We start from the raw sequence: 18,188 nt of genomic DNA on the forward strand, positions 1-18,188 counted from the left end.
TGTAATGTTCTGGCGGGGTTTTGGAGCTGTTGATCCCTCGTGGTTATTCTGGGTGTTTAATCCGGGCCGTGTGCAAACAGCTCAGCACACAAACCTCACGCAGCCACACTCCGCAACTTCTGCGTCCTCCGTCTCCCTTTGCGCATAATTAATCACTCCAACATGTTTTTGGGGACAAAGACAACGAAAAGCTACACCTTTTATTAGCGGACTAAACAGGTAAGAACCGCAGAGACGACAAATTAGCCAGAAGAAAGTCGGATTGCCGGTGTTCCTTTCAAAATAAAAGTGAACAAGATGGAAGAAACTTGGCAAGTTGCATAATTTTAATAATAATAATAATTTCAGATAATCTATGTTGTTTCAAGGCAGGTGTTTATTTAGTGTGGAAACGAAAAAGGTGAACTGTTTTGTAGTTTTACTCTCCTCCTGTTCTGCTTTGATTCTGAAGAGCTGTCGGTTTTCCGGTATTATTTGGACGGACTTTATGCTGCTTCTGGCTCGGAAGGAGTCCACCTAAAACTATTAAATAAAATTTAAAAAACTGATTTTTAAGTCAGTACAAGTTATCTGGACGGTTTCTGGCTCCTGAGTGCTGAGTGCTGCTTTTTTGGCAGATGGTAATTGGTGGTTTCATCTTTCTTTACACGAAGACAAATCTCAGATTTATTGAGAAGAAATCAGTTATTTCAGAAATAAAACCCCGGACAAATAATCAGAAGGTAAATATCATTTTAATCGGTGTGTAAAGTTACTTCACAGGCACAAACAGAACAGTGTGATGGTGTCTCTCTGAGTGATCTTCATTTAGAGGAGACTGACTGTGTGTGTGTGTGTGTGTGTGTGTGTGTGTGTGTGTGTGTGTGTGTGTGTGTGTGTGTGTGTGTGTGTGTGTGTGTGTGTGTGTGTGTGTGTGTGTGTGTGTGTGTGTGTGTGTGTGTGTGTGTGTGTGTGTGTGTGTGTGTGTGTGTGTGTGTGTGTGTGTGTTTGAGATGTTTGCACCATGTGGAAGTGACTTCAGGAAGTCAAAGCAGAAGGTCCAAAGTTCAACTTTGGACTATGAAGAGTCCTTAAAACCAAAACTACACAGCTGATGTCCAACAAAATAATCCAGTGGCATCAGGACACCAGAACTGTGATTGTCTCTGAAGGTGGACAAGAATTTTTGTCCCCAAGTGTTTGTTGTGAGAATTTTGACGCAGATCCCGATCAGATGTATCATCGGCGGTGTGTTTTGAGTTTCAGAGTTCTCGTGTTTCGATCTGAGTCGTGGCTTCAGTGTCACAGTACAAATCAAATCCCAGTATGTTCCTGTCAGGTTTCCTCACACAGGTGACAGACTTAAACAGATGGAATGATATCAACAGTTCCCGTGAAGATCTGGTTTCCACTTCCTGAACATTCTGCCTGATGGTTTTAATTTGCATTCTGTGTATTGATATTAAAAACAAACATCTGAACATGACAATATAATTTATAGTCCGTGTTGCAGACGTCACGGAACTCAGCAACATGCTGTGGAGCCAGTACATTCTGAGTGCTGGTCTGACGTAAAACAAGCCAAAAACGAACAGAGTACAAATTGAATTTCCATATCTGGTCAGTTGAGACCCGGGTTAACAACGACTGCTACCGGTGCTGACAGAATTTGGTTTAATGTGGAAAGGAAAAAACTAGACATATTGTGTGTGCAAGGGACGAAGTGGAAAAGGAAGTAAGAGCAGGAGCATCGGCGGTGAGGACAGGAAGAGAAATGGTGTTGGGGTCATTTTAAAGGAAGAGATGTTAAGAGTGTGTTGGAGGTTAAGCGAGTGTCTGACAGGGTGATGAAGTTGGAAATTGAAGGGGTGATGATGAATATCATCAGTGCATATGCCCCACAGGTAGGTTGTGAGATGAAGGAGAAAGGAGATTTCTGGAATGAGTTTTGTGCAGCAGATAACTGAAACAATCCTGCAAATGGTGATACAAGCACCAAAGTCGGCACAAATACTCCTTAGATATTACTCTTTTGAAAAAAAACAACTAGCCACTTGAATTTTCAATAGGCGGCCAGGTAGAGGTCAAAATTAAAGATGCTCCAATCAAATTGAAAACTACACTACATTATTTGTCTGATCATAATAAGTCCAAAAAGGTATAGTTTTGACTGTGACTCAATATTCAGGAATTATGGGGTAAAAACAGCAAAGGTTCCTTCAATTTTGGTAAAAAGTGATGCAAATTATTGGTTGAGCTAATAGGATTAATAAATGAAATAGTTTTGACTGTGGTGAATACTTTGTCTCCAAAGTAAAGGTCAAGCAAGGTCAACATCCATTGGATTCTATGAGATGTGACATATGTTACCCTGTAACATGATAACTAAGCATGACTAAGATGGTAATGTGAGTTGAGAGCATTCCATAGGATGCTATCCTTTATCGACTGACAGTTTGAGCTGGATCTGATCCAGATTACAGATTTTGTGGCCATTTAAATTTAACAATGGAAACCCTATTTAATTGTGTATTTTACATTATATCTTAATCAAATATGTCCCAATCATTCTCATATTTTAAACTGAGGTGTAGACTGACACTATCAACTGACAAAGTTTGATCTGGATCTGATCCAGAATGTTGGTTTTGTGGATGTTTAAATTTAATATTGAAAGCCCGTTTGGTGTACATTTTACATTAAATCTCAATCAAAAGTGCCCCAACCACTCTCATTTTCCTGTTATGGATTTACCTACACCACCAAGATTGGATGGAGGCTCTAATTTTATGCCGTTTGTCTATCATCCAGACTGGAACTACCCGTTATCAGATGGAAACCAAGTGCCAAAAAGCAATGACAAATTGTGCATAGCAGAGACTACCAATGTTCTGTGAAAGTTATCTGAAAAAGAATTCAGAAACTGAAAATGTTGAAAAAACCTGACAACACCACACAAAAAAACTTCAATGCAAGTCCATGAACTAAATACATTCTCCCAACATGTGATCATTGTGCTCTATGAGTGTGGTGGTCTAGTTTTTAATAAATCTGCAAAAATCTAAAAAAAAAAAAAAAAATGTTTTTAACATTATCATTATGGGGTACTGTGTAGAATTTTGACAAAAAAAATGAATTTCATCCATTTTGGAATAAGGCTGTAACATGACAAAATGTTGAAATAGTGAAGTGCTGTGAATACTTTCCAGATGCACCGTATGTTTGTGACCTAGTTAACTTGTTAGTAGCTTATGAAAAGATTTTTTTTATTATTATTATTTTTAGGCTGATTTTCAGCACATTCAGTGATCTTATTTTGTTCATATTGAACCTGGAAAAACAATAATTTGGTTTCAGTAACTTGAGATGAAGATGTTCACTTCGGTGCATTCAAGTACCTCAGGGGTGGCTGGTGTCTCCCTTAGAGATGGGGTGAGATGTTCGGTCATCCATGGGGAGCTCGGAGTAGAGTTGCTGCTCCTTTGTGTTGAAAGGAGCCGGCTGAGGTGGTTCAGGCATCTTGTAAGGATGCCTCCTGGGTGCCTCCCCAGGGAGGTGTTCCAGGCACGTCCATCTGGGAGGAGACCCTGGGGAAGACCCAGGACTAGATAGAGAGATTATATCTCCACACTGGCCTGGGAACGCCTTGGGATCCCCCAGTCAGAGGTGGTCAGTGTGGCACAGGAAAGAAAAGTCTGGGGTCCCCTGCTGGAGCTGTTGATCCCAGATAAGAAGAGTGAGAGAAAGAAAATTCTGAAACTGAAAAAGTTAAAAACCCTGACAACACCACAAAATAACTTAAATTCAAGTGCATGAACTAAATACCTCCTCCTGATATTTGATCAGCTCTAATTCAGTTTATCAAAAGTCACTTCTAACAGGACATTGAAAGTTATTTCCAAGGTAAGATTTTGTGAAATTGGCAACTAGTATTGGTGGAGGTTTGCGCTGTACGAGCCCGGTGCTCCAGTTGGTTTATTTGTTAGGGTTATTTTCCACCTGTTCCAGAGTCCAGGTGTGGCCGAGGTCATCACTGCTTCATTAGGTACAGAGGTGTCGGCCGGAGTTCCAGGTGTGTAGCCACAAATAAGTTTGACTCCTTCACAGACCTCGTCCATGTTTAAACACACCACAGGATTCTGATCAGAACCAGGAGGTTCTGATCAGCAGACGGGGAAGGAAATGTTGTAGGTACGAGCACAAAAATTAAAAGGACCAGTGTCCCGTCAGTTTTCTGGATATTCAAGGTGTCTGTGCAGAAGACACCAAGCAATGTCCCAATTAATGAATTAGCTGCTGGTGCTCAGGTCGGCACGTTGCTTTGATGTGGACGGTCGGGACATTATTTTGTACAGTTTAGGTTTCTCAGGTCAAAGTTTGTGGAAAACTTTAATGTCCGTAACAGAACCAGAAAGACGTTGTGACGGTGCACAGACATCTGTTTTCAAACTGAGAATCCGTTTTGAACGTCATTTTGATGTGGACACCATCACAGCCGACCTCTGGGGTCAGGAGGTCAGAATGTGTTCCCTGATCCGTCCCATTGGGCTTGGCCTGTGTGATCAAGATTGAACCTCACTTTGCTTCAAGTAGCTGTTATTATTTGAGGAGTAACTGCACTAAGGGAAGGTCCTCTGGTCCTATAGGGTCCACTGGTTGTAGGCTCTGTTGTTTCTTTTATGTATTAATGACATATTTTTAGTTTCCAAGTCCGTCAGTTGTATTTTGTTTGCTGATGATACGACGGCATTTTGTAGTGAGGATCATTTGGGACAGACCTTGGACATGATGGAGAAGGAGTTACAGAGTTTAAACAGTTTAAACAAGGGTAAATAAATGGACTGCATTTGTATAGCAATATATCCATCTAGCCATCTCTGTCACAAGAACCACAGATTAACAGGAAACCTATCGAGCTAGTTTGTGCAGGGGAACTTCCCACTAGTAAATGGACTGCATTTATATAGTACTTTTCCATCTGCATCAGATGCTCAAAGCACTTTACAATAATGCCTCACATTCACCCTGATGTGAGGGTGCTGCCATACAAGGTACTCACTACACACCAGGAGCAACTAGGAAATTAAGGACCTTGCCCAAGGCCTCCTAGTGATTTTCCGGTCAGGCTGGGATTTGAACCGAGGATCCTCTGGTCTCAAGCCCAACACTTGATGGTCCCTAATCCCCAATCAACAATGGTTTGATTCAAACTAATTATCTAAAGTTTCACCGTCGCTTCACTTTGGTGAAACTAAGTGTGTCATATTTGGAAACAAGTCCAAGAATTTCTGCAGAAATTTATCATGAAATGATATTGAACTTGAAATTGTAACTGCTACTAAATTTCTTGGTGTTGTTATTGATGATAAACTGAGCTGGAAAACATTAATTTTGTTGAATCTAAAATGTCAAAAGCCGTTGCGATTTTGCATAAAACAAAAGATTTTATTTCCCAACACTCTATTTTATATCGTTCATTGCTCGTTCCATATATGACCTATTTTATTGAGGTTTGGTGAAATACATATAAAACTAATACTAATCCAATATTTTTGTTGCAAAAGAAAGGTTTAAGAATTATCTGTAACAAATCATATTGTGAGCCAACGAATCCATTATTTTCTTGTTTATTCTAAAATTCTGGGACTTGGGACATTACAATACAAATTATGTATAAAGTTAAAACATGCCACAACGTGTCCAGGATCTGTTTACACTGAAGGACTCCAGTTATAATTTGAGAGGATTTTTTTTTTTTTTTTTTTTTTGACAAATTAAGGATCCGAACGACTGCAAAAAGTCATTATGTTTCTGTTAAAGGTGTTAACATCTGGAACAGCTGTCCTGACAGTATTAAAGTACTTGGTACTTTAGTTGGCTTTAAAAGGCATTACAAGAGTAATAAAATTGCTTGCTGTAGTTTAGGCTTATTGATTTTGTTATTGCTTTTGGGATTGTGTGTTGTGTGCCTTTGTCTGGTTGTATTTTGCAAATTTGAGTTCATTGACTAATTTTGCACACTTTTTTAAATTAGGTGTCATGGATGGGTGTGTGTGTGTGTATATATATATATATATATATATATATATATATATATATATATATATATATATATATATAAATTGTGTTTAGGTGTGTATAGATTTCTTATTGTTATGGTATATAAGGGGTGAGTTTTTATAAGTTTTGCTTCTGCTCTAACCCTTTCGGTCACACAGGTTTGTTGCTGAGATGTTTTTGTTTTGTGTGCCGAATAAATCCTTCCATTCATTCATTCATTTATAGGTTCCGGTGGTCCTATTTGATGGTATATATGGGAACCCCAACCTGATCTTAGTTCAGTTTGCAAAAACTTATGGTTCTGTTAACATACACTGTTAATCACCTTTAAATGACCTTTTGTCTATAAATCTGCTGCTCAACAAATAATAGTAATTCACCATAATTAAATGTTTGGGGGGTTTTTTTGCCACACTTTTGTAACATTAGTCAACCTAGTTCAGTGCAACATATAGTCTACCATCAATATAAAAACAACTTCAACATGCTGTCCTTAATACTGGGACACCATTGGCTCTTTTGTTGGAGAAATTATTAATAGTCGTCTGTCTTGTGGAATTGTGCCTTCATTTGTTAAAAAATGTTTTTAAAAAAAGCTATTGTGGAGCCACTGATCAAAAAACCGTGTTTGGATCCTACGGCTTTTTCAAATTATCGATTAATTACCGCTTGTGTTGAAAATTTTAGAGAAATGCGTCTTTGCACAGTTGCAGCCTTTTTTAGATACAAACGGCACATTGGATCCATTTCAATCAGGGTACAAAGCATTTCACAGCACTGAGTCTGCACTTTTAAAGGTTTTTAATGATCTTTTAACAACTGATTCTGGCAGTTCAGCCATTTTAGTGCTTTTAGATCTCACTGCAGCTTTTGACACAGTTGACCACGCAATTCTTTTAGACCACCTGAGAGACTGTGTGGTTGTCAGGGGGACTGTTCTGGAGTGGTTTAGATTGTACCTGTCGGAGAGGTCTTTCTCCGTCAGGCTGGGGGACTCTACCTCGTCATCAGCCCTTCTTCATTGTGGAGTCCCCCAGGGTTCTATCCTGGGACCCATCCTATTGGCTCTTTATCTCCTCCCACTCAGAGAGATTTTTAAAAAACATGACGTGGCCTACCATTTTTATGCTGATGATTGTCAAATCTACATGCCTATCGCTAAAAACAGCCTTTGCCCCCTGACACCCCTACTCGACTGTCTGTGTGACGTCAGGGCTTGGTTGTCACAGAACTTTTTAAAACTTAATGAGGGCAAGACAGAGGTTATGTTGTTTGGAAGTGACCTCGTTGACCTGGGACCTCTTAAGGATTTTGTACGTCCCAAGGTCACCAGCCTTGGTGTCACAATAGACAGCGATTTTAAATTTGATAAACAAATTAGTGGTGTTTTGAAATCGTGCTTTTATCATCTCCATCTTCAATCAAAGGTAAAACCATTTTTATCTTTTAACCTTTTTGAACAAGTTGTGCACTCTTTTACTTCAAGTCGTCTGGATGACTGTAACGCACTTTATTTCGACATTAGCCAACGGGCTCTTTACCATCTGCAGTTAGTCCAGAACGCTGCAATGCGACTTTTAACAGAAGCCTGGAAGCGTGAACACATAACCCCGATTCTTGCATCTTTGCACTGGGTTCCTATTAATTGCAGAATTGATTTTAAGATTTTACTGTTTGTCTTTAAAGCTTTGAATGGAATGACCCCTCAATACATCACTGACCTCTTACAAATTTACTCTCCGGCGCATGCTCTGAGGTCTGAGGGTCATTTCCAGCTCATGGTACCCAAGACGAGACTTAAAACCAGGGGGGACAGGGCTTTCTCTGTGGCTGGCCCCAGACTTTGGAACGCTCTGCCCCTCCATGTCCGAACAGCCCCCACAGTGGAGTGTTTTAAGTCTCGTCTGAAGACCCACTTTTATTCTGTGTGAGTTGTCTGGTCCTCTGTTTTATTGGTGCTGTTTTTATTTAGGTTGATTTTATTGGTTTTATCTTTTGTATGCTGTATTTATGTATTTATTTATTCATCTTTGCATGTTGTATTTATTTTTTAATTCTTCCTGTTTTTTATTTATTTCTTGACTTTATGTGCAGCACTTTGGGACGTCTTTGTTGTTAAATGTGCTATAAATAAAGTGATTGGATTAGACTAGTGGACCTGAGGACAAGTTCACCTGCACAAACTAGTTAGATAGGTTTCCTGTCCCAGTTAGCTAGTTAAACTGTGCCGGTGATCCTTGTGACCCACAGAGATGATAGAAGAACTACAGAATGGACTCCCTAGACCATGTTAGATCATATCTGTGCTAATTCCTTCTTTTATGTTAGCTATCAATGTTTGTTTTTGTTATCTGTTTAAAAGTGTCTGGAACTCGGTTTAAAGTGTCAACAAGAGTTAAGTTTCACTTCACTATTGCATGTGTAAATTTTAGATAAAGGGAGGGCTCCCCCTGTCTGTAAGAGCCAGTAACACATTGATTAAACCACACCCACTGTAACGCCCACATGGTATAAAAGTGGTGCACCACCCATTTTCCTCGTCCCTTCACAAGATGGATGCTGTCTGTGAGGGACCAGGCCTGGTTTTCACATGACCTTCAGTAAACTCAAAATGAGAAATACAACCCCTGACAATAATTATGGAATCACCGGCCTCGGAGGATGTTCATTCAGTTGTTTAATTTTGTAGAAAAAAAGCAGATCACAGACATGACACAAAACTAAAGTCATTTCAAATGGCAACTTTCTGGCTTTAAGAAACACTATAAGAAATCAGGAAAAAAAAAATGTAGCAGTCAGTAACGGTTACTTTTTTAGACCAAGCAGAGGGAAAAAATATGGAATCACTCAATTCTGAAGAATAAATTATGGAATCACCCTGTAAATTTTCATCCTCAAAACTAACACCTGCATCAAATCAGATCTGCTCGTTAGTCTGCATCTAAAAAGGAGTGAACACACCTTGGAGAGCTGTTGCACCAAGTGGACTGACATGAATCATGGCTCCAACACGAGAGACATCAACTGAAATAAAGGAGAGGATTATCGAACTCTTAAAAGAAGGTAAATCATCACGCAATGTTGCAAAAAATGTTGGTTGTTCACAGTCAGCTGTGTCTAAACTCTGGACCAAATACAAATAACATGGGAAGGCTGTTAAAGGCAAACATACTGGTAGACCAAGGAAGACATCAAAGTGTCAAGACTGTGCCAGTTTGTCCACAAACAAAGGAGACCTGAGAGTTCTTTTGACTGATGTTTACTGTGGTCTTTGCACCTTTTTGCATCTTCAGAGTTCCCACCGTAGAACTAGCAAACATAAAATTTAGCATTAGCCTTGGCTTATAATACACAAATGTGCACATAAAACTGCACATTACACACATAAAATATACATACCACTTTGGCCTGCTAGTAAACAAACCGGTGAACTGAAACTTGACATTTACTCTTTAATTGGCTTTCTTAACTTACGCACTTTCGGGTTTGACTTTAGCGAAGACTGACAACGTAAAACCGGAAGTAGTTCGCGTGACAAACTAGACTCAAGTAGTTAAACTTATACACTCAAAATGGACTAAAATTAAATATTATTACTCACATACACTTACGATTTATGCTTCAATAATAGGAAAACAATATAAACTTGTACAAAATAAAATGATTTAAATAAAGTTTCTTGTATGCGTTCTTAATACACAAGTGCCATCTATTGGTAAAACAAGTGAACTGCAATCATTTTGTCAACCGTTACAAAGACAGAAAACTTAAAGCAATATGTCTCAAAAATCGAAAATGCACAACAAAACAAATGAGGAACGAATGGGAGGAAACTGGAGTCAACGTCTGTGACCGAACTGTAAGAAACCGCCTAAAGGAAATGGGATTTACTTACAGAAAAGCTAAACGAAAGCCATCATTAACACCTAAACGGAAAAAAACAAGGTTACAATGGGCTAAGGAAAAGCAATCGTGGACTGTGGATGACTGGATGAAAGTCATATTCAGTGATGAATCTCGAATCTGCATTGGTCAAGGTGATGATGCTGGAACTTTTGTTTGGTGCCGTTCCAATGAGATTTATAAAGATGACTGCCTGAAAAGAACATGTAAATTTCCACAGTCATTGATGATATGGGGCTGCATGTCAGGTAAAGGCACTGGGGAGATGGCTGTCATTACATCATCAATAAATGCACAAGTTTACGTTGATATTTTGGACACTTTTCTTATCCCATCAATTGAAAGGATGTTTGGGGATGATGAAATCATTTTTCAAGATGATAATGCATCTTGCCATAGAGCAAAAACTGTGAAAACATTCCTTGCAAAAAGACACATAGGGTCAATGTCATGGCCTGCAAATAGTCCGGATCTTAATCCAATTGAAAATCTTTGGTGGAAGTTGAAGAAAATGGTCCATGACAAGGCTCCAACCTGCAAAGCTGATCATGGCAACAGCAATCAGAGAAAATTGGAGCCAGATTGATGAAGAGTACTGTTTGTCACTCATTAAGTCCATGCCTCAGAGACTGCAAGCTGTTATAAAAGCCAGAGGTGGTGCAACAAAATACTAGTGATGTGTTGGAGCGTTCTTTTGTTTTTCATGATTCCATAATTTTTTCCTCAGAATTGAGTGAGTCCATATTTTTTTTTTGCCTCTGCTTGGTCTAAAAAAGTAACCGTTACTGACTGCCACAATTATTTTTCCTGATTTCTTATAGTGTTTCTTAAAGCCAGAAAGTTGCCATTTGAAATGACTTTAGTTGTCATGTCTGTGATCTGCTTTTTTTCTACAAAATTAAACAACTGAATGAAGATCCTCCAACGCCGGTGATTCCATAATTTTTGCCAGGGGTTGTATAAGGGTTTGGTTCTTGGAAAAGGGCCGTATTTTACATAAAGAACCGGGGCAAATTACAACCACATATATGTATCACCTGTGTGCCGTCCTCCAGCACCCAGCGGGGCTGGAAGTGCGTTGCGAACCATGTAAGCCCAAAGCAGGACATAACATTAATCATGATGAGGTCAAATTATGAGTATTTGTCATAAAATACTCAGACACAGTGTCCACAACAAGCAGGGGAAGAAAATCTTCTCAATACCACTTTGTCATGAAGCTGTAGAACTGGTGATGCAGCACACAAAGTTGGACTAAGTACAGTTTCTCAAAGTACATCCAGAGAAGCAGAGAAGTCCTTCAGAGTTGTCTTGGTGGCTTCCCTCACCAGTCTCCTTCCAGAGATGTCACTCAGTTTTTGAGAGCTGCCTGACCACACGGTTTGACTGGAGTCTTTCTGTCCTCTGCTGCCCTCTGGGGTCACGCTGGCGTTGCAGAACGGCTCAGTGAGATGTCACTCAGGTCAGACGTGTAGCGCCCCTGTTGGCGCCTGGTCAAGAATCTGACCTAGTTTCTACGACTTTGTGATTCTGGATACACACTTTGAACGGAACATAAAGCACCAACATCAGCCTTTGAATGTTGCATCTCTGCTGTGTTGATTTTTGAAGGCCGTGTCCACCCGTTTGCCCCCGTGATCCTTTTGGAATGATGTCGCTTTGAAGCTACATCCGGCATTAGGAAAGGTTCTGCTTGGAGCCGTGCTGCTAACCCATGTGTTTGTGTGTTCAGGCCCAGAAGCATGACGGAGCAGAGCGAAGACACAGGCCCGGTGTCGGCCCACGACCTCGACCCCTACAAGTACGAGCCCGAGTCTGGTGCACGCTCACACCACCTTCATCTTCACACAGCTTCTTTTCAGCTGCATTTGATGTCAGACAATGTTGGGGCTCGTGAGCACACACACACACACACACACACACAGTGACCGTCTGCAGAGGATGTTTCTGTTCCAGCACAGATTAAATTAGTGCAGTCGTACTGGTGTGTGTGTGTGTGTGTGTGTGTGTGTGTGTGTGTGTGTGTGTGTGTGTGTGTGTGTGTGTGTGTGTGTGTGTGTGTGTGTGTGTGTGTGTGTGTGTGTGTGTGTGTGTGTGTGTGTGTGTGTGTGTGTTACATAAGGAGGATTGGGACGCTGTGATCCTGTTCGGAGTCGGAACCAAACTCTGAGTGTCACACCTGCTGCTTTGTGCACGTTCCTCTGTCAGCAGCTGTGTGACAGATGTCTGTGCTCACAGTCACATGGTCCAATATTCACCTCACAAAACAAAAACAACAACAACAACAAAAACATCTCATCAACCAGTGACAAACACACAGTTTATGGCATTACAAAAGTGTCTCAACATGTCGCAAATAAATAATGAATAAGAACATTACAACTAGAAATAAACAGAACATAAAGTCTCTGTTCTGCAGAATCTGAAAGGGGAACACACGTGTTCTTATTATGACATCATTAAATCTTCAGTGACATCATAAGGTAGCTTTGTTTGTTGAACATTTAATTTAGTTGCAGTTGACAGGGTGAGTCTTCCAGTCGTGACTGATCTGTATCCACAGGAGAAGAAAAGCAGACTCGCTCAGCAGTGGTTGAACCACCTGGTTGCCATGACAACGTCATTATAGCCAATGTGGTGGAAACATGAAGCCAACACACAAATGGAAAATTTTGCAGTTCCTTCAATGGCCACTTGAGGCTGGCTCCAAAAGTGAGTCACTCCCCAAAGACATCCATGTTAAAGTGCACAACTTTACAGCAGAGGTAGAGTTTTTACAGCATGGTATAAAAAAAACAAAACAAAACCATTTTTAGTCTCTATAGCTAGGTTCCCCGTTCACAACTGAGCGGGGTGGGGGGGTATATAACTCATTAGTTTAAACTATTTTAAACTAAACCAAAAAGTTCTTAATAGTTAGAGGTGTAGTTGCTTTGAGTGACACTTTGAGGGAAGGTTCACGGTGCTATGAACTCGACCTTGTTTGTCCTTTCTGAGCATTTTATTGCAAATCTGTGAAATAATACGACTCCTCTGTGACGTTGGTCACCGCACTGGAGGAGTTCAGGTGTCTTTGGTTTGGTCTTTGGACAGACATTTCTTCTTTGGGGCTTCTTTTGATTGTTGTAGTTGCTTGTTTCTTCTGGAAATCGTGACACTTTGCCAGAGTTTTACATTTTCAATGTGGAGCCAATTAAACAGAGACTAACGGGTTGTCCACAGGGATCCATGGGATCTAGATTGGGTCGTGTTTATAAAATAGGTAGCCAACATTTTTCAAGGGTGGTAATAAATGATACAAAGTTTCTACAATGATTTTAACTGAAGGTGCAGGAAAATAAAATGAGAAAGTTTTGTGAATAACTGTGTTTATTATTTGGCACATTTAATTGATGTCATGTTTTACAACTGGTTGAGATATTTCCTTTGTTCAGAGTTTGTCTGGTTACCAGGGACTGATTCATACTGACATCAACATCCATTGTTCACTGTTGTTACCTAATATCCCTAATTTCTCCAATAATATTAGTCCTACCTCAACGTTCCGTTTTTGCTGTGTTCATTCTTGACACACAATACATAAACATAACAAACAGAAAATGTCAGCTCTCCCCAGTTTGTCTGTGATCAAAGCTGCACGCACGCACACACACACACACACACACACACTCACAGAGGCCACTTGGCTATTAATATATAGATGTATTAAATTAGAACTGAAAGTACATCATGAATTCATTAACTGTGTAGCATGTTTCACACCATGTTACTAACTCGGAGGCAGTGGTGGGCACAGTTGGCTAATTTGCTAACCGCTAATTATCAAAGCTAACGTTTTCATGAGCGGATTAGCTTTCCAGATAACACTGAAAACCATCAGCGACCAATTAGCTTCCGACCAATTTGGTTCCAATAACTTTTAGACCGCTAACATATTGTCATATTGCATAACATATTGTCATAACATATTGCGGGCATAGTGAATAAAGCTTAATAGTTAAAAGCATTTGTAAAGTGTGAAATCATAGAGTATAGTGCCTGCCTGTTACATGTTTTGTAGCAGACAGACAGCCATGAATGGTAGAGCTATATCCTCTGCAGGCAGAGGAGAGCCGACTACCAGAAACAAAGGAAGATAATTTGTCTTCACACCATACAGACCAGGCTTGCACAGGCAGGCAGTTTTGACTTATAATTATAAGTTTAAACAAACTAATTGCGGACAAGTTATTGAAATTAACATTACGTCTTTCGTTTTGCAAAGTGAAAATATCAGCTATATGTGTTAGTATTAAAATAATGCACTAATTTTGAAGGTTTTTGGGTTTAGACACAAATGCCACATTGCATTCTGGGTACATTAGTTTCCTGACGTCAGTGGTTGGCCGGTCAGTATAACGCACAGTTACTGAAGTTATCACACACAGTTATTACAGTTACACACAGTTATTGATATTAGCAAGACTGCTGCTTCCAGAATCCTGTCCCCTCATCTGTCCATCATGATTAATGAGTTGGGTAATGCTGTGTAATCTCAGACCGCGTGAACTCTTGAACTCAAATGCAAAATGGATACCATCTTGGACCATATCGCTGCATTGCAAAGGAATGTGCTGCTGAGGACCAGAGAATATTCTTCATAATTTTGACTCTCGACGGTCAGAGGTGCAGTAAATGGAATTCTGTATCTCTCCACCTAACATCAACATGGCAGCCCTATCGGCTCCTGAAGGTCAAATGCCCTGCTCTTCCCCAGAAGGATCTACGGCCTTGGTGAAGGAATTTGGCTCCCCCTTCTCATCTATCTACCCCCCTTCCAGTCTGCTGTTGCCTAGCAACATCAGACTTTACACACACACACAGACAGAAACTGACAGAAACTTAACTCATCTGCACACAACGCATGTCTCCCTCCCTCCAACCCTATTACCCCCTCATGTCTCTCCACTCCCCTCACCCTGGCTTCCTCCCTGCCACCTCGAAGGCAGCCTGGTTTTTACTGCTGCAGCCTTCAACTCCCCAAGCTGGGCGGCGTGGGCTGCTCCTGCTGCAGCCTTCACCCACTTTTTCTCAATTCAGATGACGGACTGCTTCATGTTTAGTGCACATAAACAATGTCAAATGTATATGTGTTGTCTTTAATTCTGATGTGTCCCATTATTACAGTAAACAAGTAATAACTGTGGATTAATTGCTGTATCTTGTCTGAGGCAATTGGAGAGTAAACGTAATTTCATTATTGTTGCACTCGTGTAATGACAATATGACAATAATGACAATGACAATAAATCTCATCTCTCATCTCATCTGAAACATGTGGTGGGTTTTACAAATAAATCTGTATTTGTAAACATGTAATTTTTTTCATTTGTTAAAAAAAGGTAATTTGACAACTTAAAATTCTGTTTAATTCCTTCATCATTTTTAGCGAATGTGTGGCACACTGCCATGAACATTGCCATCTACTGGCCAATAGATGGCAATGTGAACACCAAGTGCCACACATTTGCTAAAAGTGTTGAATCACTTTTAACAAACAGATTTTTTTTTAGGGATTTATCAGTTTAGCTTTATAAAAGTTAACTTTTCAGTTAGTGGATTAACGGCTATCAAAGCTAACTTTTTGGTTAGCTTTGCCCACCACTGCTTTGAGGTAACGGAAAGAAACAAAGTCTATACCAGCAATTAGATGTGCTGGATGTGGAGTTGCTTCTTCAACAGAAGAAAAAAATAAATGAGACTTTCAAAGTATTTTAAAGGACATAAAGAAACATGGTTCAGTCCCTTCATAAAGAGATTTTTGACAACTTTTTCAGTAGAGTAGACTTCCTTTCATTGTTATCTCTAGACACTGAAATTTTACTTTCCGATTCAACTTTTGATCAGTGTCTTTTGGGTAGTTTCTGTTGTCATTATGATTTAAAAAGACTAAACACAGTTGTTTAACAATAAATGGCTTCACACAACCACTAACCATGAGTGAAAACAAAAGTTTTGAACACGGTCAAAATTTTCCTGATTGGTCACTATGTTCTACAATGCAAATATTATCAGAGATCACACACATTTTCATGCTCCGATTGGGTATCTGATTGTTTTTTGTGCCAAAAATGTACACAATCAAGTGTCAGAAATCGGCAAAGGCCTTTAAAGGCTCTTCTCTAACTGGACAGCGCACAGTTTAGCTGTTCTCTCATCGTGCATCTCAGTGTTTGATCAGAGAGAATGAGTCTGTGTCACTCCGGTAGCTTTGATTCAAACTATACTTTGAGGTCAAGTGACATACTGAGGAACTGATGATCCAACTGACTTACCATTTTTGGTTAATATACACTCAACAAAAATATAAACGCAACACTTTTGGTTTTGCTCCCATTTTGTATGAGATGAACTCAAAGATCTAAAACTTTTTCCATATACACAATATCACCATTTCTCTCAAATATTGTTCACAAACCAGTCTAAATCTGTGATAGTGAGCACTTCTCCTTTGCTGAGATAATCCATCCCACCTCACAGGTGTGCCATATCAAGATGCTGATTACACACCATGATTAGTGCACAGGTGTGCCTTAGACTGCCCACAATAAAAGGCCACTCTGAAAGGTGCAGTTTTATCACACAGCACAATGCCACAGATGTCGCAAGATTTGAGAGAGCGTGCAGTTGGCATGCTGACAGCAGGAATGTCAACCAGAGCTGTTGCTCGTGTATTGAATGTTCATTTCTCTACCATAAGCCGTCTCCAAAGACGTTTCAGAGAATTTGGCACAAACTGTCAGAAACCGTCTCAGGGAAGCTCATCTGCATGCTCGTCGTCCTCATCGGGGTCTCGACCTGACTCCAGTTCGTCGTCGTAACCGACTTGAGTGGGCAAATGCTCACATTCGCTGGTGTTTGGCACGTTGGAGAGGTGTTCTCTTCACGGATGAATCCCGGTTCACACTGTTCAGGGCAGATGGCAGACAGCGTGTGTGGCGTCGTGTGGGTGAGCGGTTTTCTGATGTCAATGTTGTGGATCAAGTGGCCCATGGTGGCGGTGGGGTTATGGTATGGGCAGGCGTCTGTTATGGACGAAGAACACAGGTGCATTTTATTGATGGCATTTTGAATGCACAGAGATACCGTGACGAGATCCTGAGGCCCATTGTTGTGCCATACATCCAAGAACATCACCTCATGTTGCAGCAGGATAATGCACGGCCCCATGTTGCAAGGACCTGTACACAATTCTTGGAAGCTGAAAATGTCCCAGTTCTTACATGGCCGGCATACTCACCGGACATGTCACCCATTGAGCATGTTTGGGATGCTCTGGACCGGCGTATACGACAGCGTGTACCAGTTCCTGCCAATATCCAGCAACTTCGCACAGCCATTGAAGAGGAGTGGACCAACATTCCACAGACCACAATTGACAACCTGATCAACTCTATGCGAAGGAGATGTGTTGCACTGCATGAAGCAAATGGTGGTCACACCAGATACTGACTGGTATCCCCCCCAATAAAACAAAACTGCACCTTTCAGAGTGGCCTTTTATTGTGGGCAGTCTAAGGCACACCTGTGCACTAATCATGGTGTCTAATCTTGATATGGCACACCTGTGAGGTGGGATGGATTATCTCAGCAAAGGAGAAGTGCTCACTATCACAGATTTAGACTGGTTTGTGAACAATATTTGAGGGAAATGGTGATATTGTGTATGTGGAAAAAGTTTTAGATCTTTGAGTTCATCTCATACAAAATGGGAGCAAAACCAAAAGTGTTGCGTTTATATTTTTGTTGAGTGTATTTTTTTATATCACAGCTGAGGTCAAGAGAAGGACAAAAGCACAGCACTGAGTCAGCACTTTTAAAAGTTCATAATGATATTACTCTGTTGGTGGATGCAGGGAATCCTGCTGTGCTGGTTCTGTTGGACCTCACAGCAGCCTTTGATACTGTGGATCACACAGTACTTGTCTCCCAGTTAGAACATTTTATTGGCATTCATGGTACTGCACTTAAGTGGTTTAGATCATATTTGGCTGAAAGGAGCTTTTCTGTCATGATTGGGGACCTTTCCTCATCAACTGCTCCTCTGTGCTGTGGAGTGCCGCAGGGTTCTGTCCTTGGGCCGATTCTGTTTTCTTTGTACATTCTGCCATTGGGGTCAATTATAACCCAGCACAACCTGTCCTTTCATTGTTATGCAGATGATCTGCAAATCTATCTGCCTGTGAGGACTAATGGGAGTGATGCTT

General features: G+C 40.5%; 1 protein-coding gene across 1 annotated transcript in view; it reads left to right on the forward strand.

The window, feature by feature from the left end:
- Window positions 1–18,188, forward strand: part of gramd2aa (GRAM domain containing 2Aa) — a 97,036-nt gene that overhangs the window by 3,093 nt on the left and 75,755 nt on the right. The window contains exon 2 of the mRNA XM_034159811.1: window positions 11,675–11,743. Coding sequence (XP_034015702.1) covers window positions 11,675–11,743 — 69 coding nt within the window. The remainder of the gene's footprint in view (window positions 1–11,674; window positions 11,744–18,188) is intronic.

Source organism: Thalassophryne amazonica, chromosome 2, assembly GCF_902500255.1.
Source record: "Thalassophryne amazonica chromosome 2, fThaAma1.1, whole genome shotgun sequence".
Classification (NCBI taxonomy): domain Eukaryota; kingdom Metazoa; phylum Chordata; class Actinopteri; order Batrachoidiformes; family Batrachoididae; genus Thalassophryne; species Thalassophryne amazonica.